Source organism: Cucumis sativus, chromosome 3 (assembly GCF_000004075.3).
Source record: "Cucumis sativus cultivar 9930 chromosome 3, Cucumber_9930_V3, whole genome shotgun sequence".
Lineage (NCBI taxonomy): Eukaryota > Viridiplantae > Streptophyta > Magnoliopsida > Cucurbitales > Cucurbitaceae > Cucumis > Cucumis sativus.
Genome location: NC_026657.2, coordinates 36,652,442 through 36,664,589, shown reverse-complemented (window position 1 = coordinate 36,664,589; position 12,148 = coordinate 36,652,442). Strand labels below are relative to the sequence as shown.

The 12,148-nt window shown below is 33.2% G+C and overlaps 2 protein-coding genes across 5 annotated transcripts; both read left to right on the top strand.

Moving 5' to 3' along the window:
- Nucleotides 1-2,160: 2,160 nt before the first annotated feature.
- On the top strand, nucleotides 2,161-4,417 carry LOC101206632 (30S ribosomal protein S9, chloroplastic). The gene is made up of 2 exons (XM_004147748.3): nucleotides 2,161-2,583; nucleotides 3,849-4,417. The coding sequence occupies exons 1-2, from the start codon at nucleotides 2,257-2,259 to the stop codon at nucleotides 4,134-4,136; spliced, it is 615 nt and encodes a 204-aa protein (XP_004147796.1). The 5' UTR covers nucleotides 2,161-2,256; the 3' UTR covers nucleotides 4,137-4,417.
- Nucleotides 4,418-6,820: 2,403 nt separating this feature from the next.
- Nucleotides 6,821-10,778, top strand: LOC101206879. Of its 4 annotated transcripts, none has more exons than XM_031883156.1 (7): nucleotides 6,822-7,392; nucleotides 7,515-7,638; nucleotides 7,936-8,153; nucleotides 8,275-8,487; nucleotides 8,610-8,765; nucleotides 9,544-9,820; nucleotides 10,287-10,778. In XM_031883156.1, the coding sequence occupies exons 1-7, from the start codon at nucleotides 7,333-7,335 to the stop codon at nucleotides 10,529-10,531; spliced, it is 1,293 nt and encodes a 430-aa protein (XP_031739016.1). In that variant the 5' UTR covers nucleotides 6,822-7,332; the 3' UTR covers nucleotides 10,532-10,778. The 4 variants fall into 4 exon arrangements, with proteins under 4 accessions (XP_031739015.1, XP_031739016.1, XP_004147797.1 ...); XM_011654098.2 differs by having other exon boundaries at nucleotides 6,825-7,392; nucleotides 8,311-8,487; XM_031883155.1 differs by having other exon boundaries at nucleotides 6,821-7,638.
- The last annotated feature ends 1,370 nt before the right edge of the window (nucleotides 10,779-12,148 follow it).

Genomic DNA, 12,148 nt, shown 5'->3' with positions numbered 1-12,148 from the left:
TTGCTATAATCTTCACGCACATGTCACCATCCTAGGCAAGATGAAATGTAATAATGATATTATCTTTGCATATTTAATACACGAATCAAACGTTTCAATTCTGATTAATATTTAATTTTCAATGTTATCCTCCCTTAATTAGAAACATTTCCATAATTAGATTTTCCTATTTAATTATCAATGTCTATTTTAATCTCCCTCTACTAAAAAACACTTTTTCTGCATCATTTTGATATATAAGAAAAACAAGAAAAACATCATTTCAAACTATGCAATCTTGATTAAAGAACACTATTGTTTTATCCTAGGAACAACGAGAGTATATAAATCTGTTTGCATAAAGGAGCAAAACCACAAAAATTTGACTGTTGGCGTTTTTGTCACGAAAATTTGACCAGACGTACTGAACTATAGATGATTTGATCAAGTCACAAATTATTAACCAAGCGATACTCAAGGCGAGACAACAAGTAGTCAGTCTAGATGGTTTGTGTAGACAAGGCGAGATACTAATAACCTACGTACCGACGAATACAAGGTGAATTAACACACGGGTTGTCTAGAAGTTATTTTTCTTTCTCAAGGAGGTCCAACAATGTTTAACCATGACAAGGGTTGAAAACTTTGGGAAATATATTTGCTTCTTCCCGTCCCATTTCACTAAAAATAAAAACAAGAATCTAAATTTTCAAAAGGTGGTGGCAGGTGGTGGTTTTCCATCGGAGGTAAAGGAGTCCTAATTAAGGTTGTTGTGCGAGCTATTATTCCTTCTTATGTGATGTTATGTATCCGAATTTCTAAGGTTATTTGTTCCATTCTGATTTAGAGGTTGAAAGATCAAATAGATGGATTTGATATTTCATGAAAAAAATTGGCATTTCTCAACTAAAAGCGCGTAAACTGTTTCTAGATTATTTCCAACCTAACTCAGAGTGAATCAAAAAGCTTCTAATAAAAATATTTTCAAACGATAAATCATTAATCAAAAGTGGTGTGTGTGTGCAAAGTAGAGATCATAGCTTCATACAATGCAAGAGGTCAAAATCAATGTGGAAATTGTTACAACATCCCATTAAAGTTGAGTTTGCCGGTATCCTTTTGCAGGAGGTTTGTTCGTTGTGTTTCAAAGTTGCTGAGTGTGGGAGATTTTTTGCGATGGATGTTGGTGTTTGTGGGGGATAGGAATACTATGAATCTGAGAAAGTCGATTAAAGAGATTGGAAGTCAAATGACTGAGGTTATTCATCACAGTGATACTTTTCACCTTAAAATAGTGTGCCTTTTTCCTCTGTTGGTAGTTAGTGTATACGAAGGATGAGATGGAACTGCAAGGGTTGTAGGGTGAGAACCGAACCACCTCCTGACCAAACTTTTTAACTTAAAGTTCATGTTTACTGTGCTTCTACCATTCGTGTGGGACTCAGTGTTGCCATTAGAAATTATTGTTTGAGAAATGCTCCTAATGGTATAAATTTTTTTATGAAATTCGAGGTTTTGTGAATACTCCAATGTGCTCAATGCTCTTGATCTTGCAATAGGCTGACACCTTGGAATCCAAGGTGTGCCTTGTCCAACATCGAGAATCGTAGGTGAATTAAATTTGTGTCAATATGACTTAGTTCGTCTCCAAATAAATGTTATCATTCCAAAATGTCTATTTCAATAGAAATACAGAGGTCTCAATTTTATAAAAATATTGATATCAACGTAAATTTCGAAAAACTTTATGGTAATTGATTAAAATAGTTATAAGTAGTTAATGAAACTTTGATGGTGACTTACTTAAACTATAATCGACTATTTTTAGTTCTTATTTCTGTAATATTTAGATGTTTATTATAACTATTTGGTTGTAAACATTGAGATGAAAATATAAATTTTAAAAAGAAATAAAAAATAATCAAAACATAATATAAAATTTAGGAAATTTTAATGTAAAATGATGTAAGAATTACTAAAGTTTTGAATGTTGAATAATTTTTTTAGGTAAAGTGATGTGAAAATTTAATATAAAAAAAAAAAGAAAGAAAGTTGAATGAACGTAAAAGTAAACATACAAAAAAGATTAAAACTAATTTTAAAATATAACAAAATTTACTTCATTCTTTTAAAATTTTTTTTTTGAGGTTCTGAAAATTAAATTTGTAAATTGAGAGGAGGATATAGTAAATTCACACACATTATCCCCTTCGAGCTTCATCATCTCACCCGTTCTTGCATACACTGCAGTTTCAATACCTTCATTCTGGATAGACAATGGCTACTTCTATATCCTCTCTTGCATTTTCTCTATCTTCTCTCTCCTTTTCTTCCCAAGTATCACACAAGCCAAGTGCCCTCTCCTTTCCCCGTTCAAAATCTCTTCTGATTTCCCCTTCCTCCTCTACTTCCTCACTTGTCGTAACTGCCTCCGCCGCTGCCGTTGTCGAGACCGCCGACCTTAAGACTTTCGTCAAATCGAGCCTCCCTGGTGGTTTTGCCGCTCAGACGCTTTTTGGTACTGGTCGCCGGAAATCTGCCGTAGCTCGTGTTGTCCTTCGTGAAGGCACTGGCAAAGTTATTATCAATTACCGCGAAGCTAAGGTTCTCTATCTTTTCCTTTCTTCGCCTACTTTCCTTTAATTTAATCCGTTTTCTCTTTCTAATTTTTGGTGCTGGCTGTTCTTTGGACGATCTAGGGATTTTGTTTCTTTTGCTGAATTCGACTAGGTTCGTTTGATGGCAATGCAAATGTTTTCTTTCCTTTTTTTTATTAAACCAACAATTGTTGTTATATGTTCCTGATTAGCCTCTTCTATATGCGATGGAACTGATACTTTTCTTTAAGCTTTCCCCCACCGACTCTGTTATCGATCTGCGACGTTTATTATGTTGAAGTGGAAATGAACTTGAGAATAACAGTTTTTACATTCTAGAATTAAATTCTAAGGCTATTGTTTCTTCGTCTAGTGCGGTGAATTTATATTAGAAGATTCCATCGCTTGGTACTAAATTCGGATAAAGGACTGATGCGCATATCTAGTGCTTCTTGTAAGTTTGAGTTTGAGCTTCCAGTGAAATGGTTCATAATGCCAAAACACATATCTATTTCGGGGATTGAGTAGTTCCTTTTCTTTCTAAGTTGGTGTGGGAGGGAAAATGTGCCATCGTTCTTCCACTTACATCACATATGGAAATCCTTAGATAAATTAGATCAATTGCAAATCCTTCGTTTGCCATTTTCCAGTGTTCGTTTGTCATAGTGTTTCTGGAGATAGCAACTATAATCTTAGGACCTTACTTAAACAGGATCTGTTTTATTGGTTGTACAACTCTCTCCTTTAGGTTCTAAAGAGATGGAAATCATAGTATCAAGTCCTGTACGGGTGTAACTAATACCTACATTTGTTCCTTAATATGTTAAGATGTTTGTTTCACCTATAAATAAGTGAATTTAGCACAATTTTGCTTTCTTTCTTCCATTGAGAGGGAGTGGCGGGATTTGAACCTCAAGGCTTTTGTTCGAATGTATATGTCTTTCAAGCTTTGCTCATAGTGAAGAAACGTGTTCCGTTTCTTGTTAGGATGCCGCTTTCCCGTACATGTCTATAAGGTTTTTCTTTCGTTGTGTACAATAAGTGGGATTGTGAAGATTTATTACTGCTGAGATCAGGTTTTTCTAGCATTGATTCTTGAATTATCTCGTCTATACCCTTTCTGGAGTAAGTAGAAGATTCACCCAAATATTCACTGAGGCTCTAGCTCTTTTATTTATTTAAGACAACTTGTTATAACAACAACCAATTGGTTTTGTATGAAGTTTTTAAGCTGTAACTCACCTCTACATTGGAATACACTATTTGTTGCAGGAATATCTTCAAGGAAATCCATTGTGGCTTCAATATGTGAAAATTCCTTTAGTAACATTAGGATATGAAAGTAGCTACGATGTATTCGTGAAGGCTGAAGGAGGCGGGCTATCTGGCCAGGCACAGGCAATTTCCCTTGGCATTGCTCGTGCTCTGCTAAAGGTGAGCGATGATCACAGATCACCTCTAAAGAAAGAAGGGCTTTTGACAAGAGACGCTAGAGTTGTGGAGAGAAAGAAGGCTGGTCTCAAGAAAGCTCGTAAAGCCCCACAATTCTCCAAGCGTTGAGGTTCATTTTTCCTCTTCAATTGTTTTACGTTCCCTCGTTTCCTACTTTATTTGTACAACCCAGATGTTTTCTTCTACTTTTCTTTTACTCCCTGATGTAGTGTTATTCCAACATTTCTCCATATGGGGGGGAAGAAAGAAGTCAACCCAAAATTGATCATTCTAATTCTTTTAAAACAAACATCTCCCCGTTCGAAAAGCCCTCCTGAACAAGCAGAAAAGTAATAGAGAAATTGGGAATAATCATCAAAGGAAAAGAAATCCACAACTTGAAAATTTCATTATGTGAAAAATTATTACTTTTATATTATAGTTATCTATTGTATAAGAGTATTATACTGTTCACACTGTTAAGTAAGTATACCAAACTTTATATTTTAAATTAGGAAGATTAGAAACCAAAATCATGTCCTTTGTAGCCTATCAATTCTATGAACTTTTTCAATGTGGCATACCTTTCATATTTTGCTAAGACTCAATATGTTATACATTTTCTTTTAACAATGCACCTCTAATATTTGATAGTTTGGCAAAACTCAACATTTCTTACATTCTCACTTAGCATTACTTTGTCTATGTAGTGAACATCAAAACTTTTAGATTCAGAATCAAGTTTCTTGCAATCTTTGTTTCATGCCACTCTACTTTGTTTCATTTCATTTAGTTTGTCTTTTTACAAAAGAACTTTTTTTCCCTGAATTTAACATTCCAACTAAAATAAAAAATAGTAATCAAAACATTCATCACTAAATTATGTTTGAATTCATATTTAATCTTTTACAATCTAGAAATTTTTCTAACATGAATCTAGTTTATTTTCGTAATAATATTTCATTTTTAGTTTTAAATTTATGCTTAGGTAGAAGCATTTGAATTCTTAATTTTTAAAGTTTTAAGTTTTGTAAAACATTGGTTAAAAATGGATAACACAAATATATATTGGTTAAAAATGGATAACACACACACACACAAAGAAAAACAGTTGAAAATTATATATTGTAATCGTTATAGACCTAATATTAAAAGATAAAAATAAAATAAATATCATACCAAGTTTTTAGTTTTCACCCATCACTAATTTTTGGAATTAGGTTAAAGCGAATTCATGTGCTCTATTACATTTTTGTTGACTGTATCTATCCAATATTTAACTATATAAATTAAGAACTCAAAAAAAAAAAAAAAAAAAAACTTGAAAAGAAAAAGGTAAGAATTAGAAGAAAGTTTAAAAATAATAATCCGTATATGAATTAAATGTTATGGAATTACAAACTAACTGTGTTGTCTGATAGTTCACATCTTCTTCTTACGTGGAATCGTCATTTTCTACTTTGAAATGTCTTCGATTTGTATCAATAACATTGAGTTTGTCTTGTTCGTTAAACAATATCTTCTACATCTACTAAGATTTGATCATACGTTAAACTCAAATTTGATAAAATGTGTTGCATTGAAATATTGCATACGTCTTGAACAAAATTATTATGTACAATTAATTAAATATAATAATATTAATAATGTTCATGTCATTTAATTGAAAAACGTCTTACATTAAAAAATTTACCATGCAATAATAGTAAGCATCATCGGGTATGTGATAAATATTCTTGAAATTGAATTGTACCACTAAGAAAAGTAGTTGTTTGATACAGTTGGGTTATGTATTGTTTCTCTTTGTACACAACAATCATGACGTGCATGCTACATTCATGATCTAATCTTCATGCATTTTCACGTCAATCTTAATTGTCTTTACCTTTTTAAATCAATTTGGTGTAATGCTGAATCTATAAAACACAATGATGTTATACGACTTGTCGTTTACCAAACTATTGCAACAAATGATCTGATAAGTGTCACACTACGATATGCAAACATATATGAGGGTCAAAATAAGTCCAAACTTCTTGTGAGCATCGTGACATCGATCAAAGAGTAATGTTATAATATCGTGTGGAAATGTATAATCCAAATTAATATGAAATAGAAAGCAAAAATAAGTAACAACAAAAAAATATGTAGTATTCATTTGTATATTATTTTATTATTGAGTGTGCATTAATCGATCAAATATCTATCTATGTATTGACAATATATTTGCTAACGGTTAAGATGCAAGTAGAACACCACATAGTCATTACTTTTCTCATCACTTTATTTTTTACAATATTTATTTAAATCATGTTATTTAAAAAAAAAACTAATAAAATAGTGCATATGATTGTCCTCCCATCACTATTTAAGAAGATTCTTTTTAACAACTAAATAATACCTATCCCTCTCCAAAACTTTGGAATGTGTAATTTTTGGGTAGTAACTCAAGAATTACTCTATGAGTCATTTGGTATATTTTTTAATATTTCTATTTAAGAAGATGATAGTCATCTCTATCTATATAAAAAATTCGACTTACGATTTGAAAAGAATACAAAAAGTAATAATAAAAGAATACAAAATTTTTGAAGATCAATAAAATTTGTTTTAAATTTTAATAGTTATCGTGTTGAAAGTCGACTCAATCCGAGAATTGAGCCGACTTATTGATTTGGTCTAACTTCCGAGTTAAGAGGCTAGTTTGGTCCAATTTCTCTTTAATGACAGTTTTTTTATATTAATTTTATTACGCAAAAACTGTTTGAAAAAAAGAACACTAAAAACAATCAAATTCATTACAATGCCTAAATATTTCGTGAATGTTTCTATTTTCGAGAGTTTCTCTACAATATTTATGTTGAAATGTGGAGATTTTAGTAGGAAAACTTTTTGTTTTTGCTCAATTTTTAGTTTTATTTTGAATACGCTACACTCCCATCGGCTCATTCACCGAACAGTAACCGCCGTTCATATTATCTTCGACATTCCCAGTCTCCCGCTCGGAACCGGCATTTCAGATAGCTTCTGCCTCCGATTACCAAACGCTCTGTCTCTCTGTTAGTGTCTCCGATCTGTTTGCTTCAGTTGGTAACCGTGAATGTTGTCATCTATTTGCCCACTGTCTGATCCTGCTCTTCAGATCTGCCGACCGCTCTTCCCAGATCCAAGCCCTAAATCTGGATCTTCTCAATTAACTGAATAATTCTTGTAACATATCCCCAGTCCACTCTCAGTTACCACAATTTCTGCTCTCTGCAATCTCTATCACTTATATCGTACATGTCCAACAATAGCAGCAGTGTATCCATCCCAGTTTCCGACAATGAGTTGGACGACATGGAAAGGATGCGCGTTCGAGTTCGGAGGAAGCGGAAAAAACAAGGTAATCGAGTCAATAATGAGTTGGCTCCTCGAGTTTTTAGAATGATGTTGAAGTATTGGCTTGTTGTTTTCTTCCTTCTTGCCGCTGGCTTGCTTTTGTTTGAGGCAACAAAAATTGGTCAGAATTCGAGGCTGGAGACGAAATCGGAGCTTGAAACTGATAAGGAGTCGGGATTGGACAAAAAACCAGATGGAAATTTGAATAGACTCGATCCAGTTACTAGGATGGTTGCCGGAGTAAGAAAACGTAAGTTATCATCAACCTTGAAATTTTTATTTGTCTTCGTATTCTCTACACATTCCTGCAATGAGAATATGTTCTGATTTTACATTAGAGTGGTTAGAAATTTCGAAAGATGAGATAATCTGAAATGCATTTGTTTTTTCATTTATTGATTTAACTTCTACCTGAAAATTCATCTCTCCTTGTGCACTTTAAATGCTTGTATGTATGTAAGAGAGAGGGACAGAAGCTCAGCTTATCAAGATGATACGGATGCACAAGTAGAACAGAACTTGATATAATTCTTTTGGGTTGTGTTAGGTTGCTTGAAAATTCTGCCTCCAAATGAACTTGAGCAATTGGATATTCCTGTGCTAGAAGATTCGCCAGTTTCCGAGATTGATGTGAACTACATAACTGATAGTGACAATTCGTTGTCAGTAGATAAAACTTACTTCTCACGTCAAAGTATGAATGCAACAAGATTTAATCTATTTACTGGATACCAGACTCTCGAACAAAGAGAAAACAGTTATAAGGTGATGATCAACTTTTCACTCATTTCCTTGCTTCCATGAAATTTATTGAATCTCCCCTCTCTATAACAGAAGTTGGGTATTTCAAGTTTATCCTTTTTCTGTTTACCTCCTTAAATGCTAGTCTTGGCTCTCAAGCTCTAGGAATTCGTCGGTACAGGTAAATAGAACTGCTGAGGTACATTGCGGTTTTTACAGCAATGATGGGGGTTTCAAAATTTCTAATGAAGACAAAACTTTCATGCGAACATGCACCTTTGTGGTGTCCACATGTGCATTTGGTGGTGGAGATGATCTTTATCAACCTATTGGAATGTCAGAGGCATCACTTCGCAAGGTTGTTATATATTGCTTGCGCTATTTTTGAATTGCCTGTTGTTTGAAATTTGAAGTTTTATGTTTGTTCTTTTATCATCTTTTCAAGAGTGCACTTAGTAAAGGCGTCTATAATTGATGCAGGTTTGCTTTGTTGCGTTTTGGGATGAAATCACATTAAGTGTTCAAGAATCAGCGGGACATGTTATTGGTGAGGGTGGATTTATTGGGAAATGGCGTGTTGTAGTTGTGAGGGATCTTCCCTTCAGTGATCAAAGATTGAATGGCAAAATTCCGAAGGTAATAAGTTGTAGAGTGAAATTGATTAGATTTCACCTGTTTCTTTTCCCTTGGAAGTCTTTCTTGTTTGACATGAAAAATGTTCTATTCTAGGCTCTGTTGCTTTTCCCTTTGCTGGACTTATGACCGACCACCTATCATTTTTGTTTTCATTAGAAGTGTATTTGGCGTGTTGAGCTGAGTTCTGAAATTTGGAGTTAATGTGTGGGAGTTAGAAAGTCGGTATTTGGGATGTCAAGTTGTTTAGTAACTTCAGTTGGACCTAGGAAGTAAGTGTTTGAGGTGCACAGTTGAGTTTTTTCCAATAAATGTGCAAAGAGATGGTAGAAGATGAAATTCCTCAATAATTGTGCAAAAAGAGGGAAAAAGAAAGATATGAAGTTCTTTGATACTTGTGCGTCCTTCAATAGTGAAGATTATTTAAGTTGGTAGATTTGAGTTATTTAATACCAACTTATGAAGTCGGTGTGCCAAACACCCTGATTCTTGTTGTTTTGCATTTGGCTTTATACGAGATGAAAATCTTGCTAACAAGTATCAAACCTAATGCAAATAGAATATTTTCTTGACATTCAAAAGATTTCCATGCGTAGTTGGATCGCTTTTGAACATTTTTTTTCACATTCACACGAATAACTCACTCTCGTCAGTTGATTATTTCACAGTAATGTAGTTTTATCTAATTACTGGAAATTGTAATTTGGAATTCATGTCTTCAATTTGTTACATTTATAAACTTGGCTATATGGATTATTATATCATGTGCTGCTGTTGTTAGATGTTGGGTCATCGTCTCTTCCCTAATGTGAAGTACTCCATTTGGGTAGATTCAAAGTCTCAGTTCCGTAGAGATCCACTAGGAGTGTTTGAAGCTCTTCTTTGGCGTTCAAATTCGGAACTTGCAATATCACAACATGGAGCTCGTAGTAGTGTCTATGATGAGGCTGAAGCTGTGGTCAAGAAACATAAAGCCACCCCAGAAGAAGTTGACGTGCAGATAAAACAATACCGTCACGATCAGTTCCCAGATGACAAGAGATTTAATGGCCATAAAGGTATTTATAAACTCTGGCTAGATCACCCTTTATAATTAAGTAGCTCGAACAACAATAATAATCTTCATGACTGAATGCATTTTTCTTTGGAAAAGGGTGAAAACATCTTAACTTAGTTATCTATCATAATAATATATCCTTAATTTGGGAAATAATTTCTTTATATTTCAAGGGGGAAAAAGACCAAACTAACCTACAAACAAAAGCAGATTCGGTCTCTCTGTAACTAGTCATTTATAGTATCAAATAATTCATTTTTGCCTTTGGTAAATTAAGTAACGACTATAGTCATAGTGAATTTCCTATTCAACCAACTTAAATCATTTTCGGGCAGCTCGTAGTATTTTCAGGGCCTTCGAGTCTATCATTTCCATATTACCTGACCTAGATCAATATATTATTAACAACCACTGATTTTAATAGGTGCGAAAGCAGCTTATATATTTGAATTACTTCATCATTGCAGCTCTTGCAGAGGCCTCTGTGATTGTTAGGGAGCACTCTCCGGTGGTGAATCTGTTCATGTGCCTGTGGTTTAATGAGGTGGTGCGATTTACGTCCAGAGATCAACTTAGCTTTCCATATGTGCTATGGCGACTAAAAGTTTTAAAGAAACTCAATATGTTCCCAGTTTGCATTCGCAAAGATCTTGTGAATAGTATGGGCCACATAAGCAAGGCTAAGCCTCTGAATGTGAGCCGATTATCTTGAGATACTTTGTCATTCTACTCTTTTTGAAGCCTTCAAGCTTTGTATTTACTATTTACCTCATTCTTTCTTTAATTCTTTTTAGTAGTTATGTGACCTAAGCCTATACAAATCATTTTTTAAGGTGAACATAGAATTTGAACTGAACGTATGCTTTTATCTGCTGACCTATCCACACATTGTCACATATCAGGCTAATTTATGTAACTCTTATCTTTTATTAACATGTGACTATTGTCATTTTTTCAAATATTTTTACGTTTCCCTTTCCGTGGGTTCAGTATCGATATGATGGGTGATCCTATGCATCAAAATATCTTAGTTTACTTATTTTGTATATTTACTGTTTCAATTTAGTTTTTGAATTTTTTATTTTTATAATCTTTTTAAAAGTATCTATTAATATGGACAGTTTATTGATATTTTTATAAAAATAAGATTTTGATATATTTTTATTAGGTCGATATTTTAAACCTTAGGACCATTATATTCTTTTTTGGCAAAAATGGGAATGTTTAAAACTTAGCCCAATTTTTGTTCAATCTTCATTCCTCTCGTTCTCTTCTTCTCTTCTCTTCAACACTCGACAATCAGTGTGTATTTCCTTCCTGTGCTTCTTCACGTTCAAGGAAGTAATCAATGTGCCGTTTGTTTCTGATTTTGTTCATATCCTTTCCAAAATGAGGTTTCTCTCTCACCTTTTTTTTATTATTTTTGTGTTCTTCAGTATTTTCGTTGATTTCGAAAATCAATATTTGACTGACTGAGTTGGAAGTTTGATGCATTCTCTTCATCACTGTCTTTAAACTTATTATTTTCTTCATTTGATTTTGATTGATTTCTGCTTCAATTTCTTCATTCGTGAGAAGTTAATTCAACAAAGCAGCTTGAATCTCTTCATTCCTATTTTTTTCAGCTTCTTCCATCATTCTCGAAACATATTTCTTGAAATCTCTTACTAATTCAGAATCTGGATCTGCTAATCAGATTTTGCATAGAATATTATTTTTGGAGATAATCATTTGATTGGGTATTTTGTGTTTTACATTTGAGTAGATGGTTGTTGTAGAAATATGTAAGATTACCATTTGATTGCTCCTTAATTGTTAATTGAAATTCATAAAAATATTATGTTGAGATGTTGTGAGTCCCTAAACACTATATCAACATTGAAATAAACAAATAGCCTCACGCTCCTTGTAAGATAGGTAGACTACTTCTTTTATTGTCGATTGGTTTTGAGATGGAACCTTATACTATCAAACCATATTGTCTTATTGCTACTTGATTGTTATTTGCTACCTGAAAATTAGCTTTCTGATTTTCATATGATTGTCTGTTGATTATCACGTTAGTTAGTAGTTATCTTCTAATTGTTGTAGGAATACATGTATTCTCTCACATAGCATGCAGCTTCTAATGTAGTTAACTAATTGTCATCTATTTACCTTTGCTCACCTTTTTTTTTTCTATTGCAGAAAAAGGAAGAGCAAGCAAGTAGAGAAGCAAAAAACAATAAAACAAATTGAAAATGATGAATGTTCCGCAAAAAAAAATTATGTAAAAGTAAAAATGTTGATGAAAACTCTGAAATAAGTATATATTGATTCACTTACATTT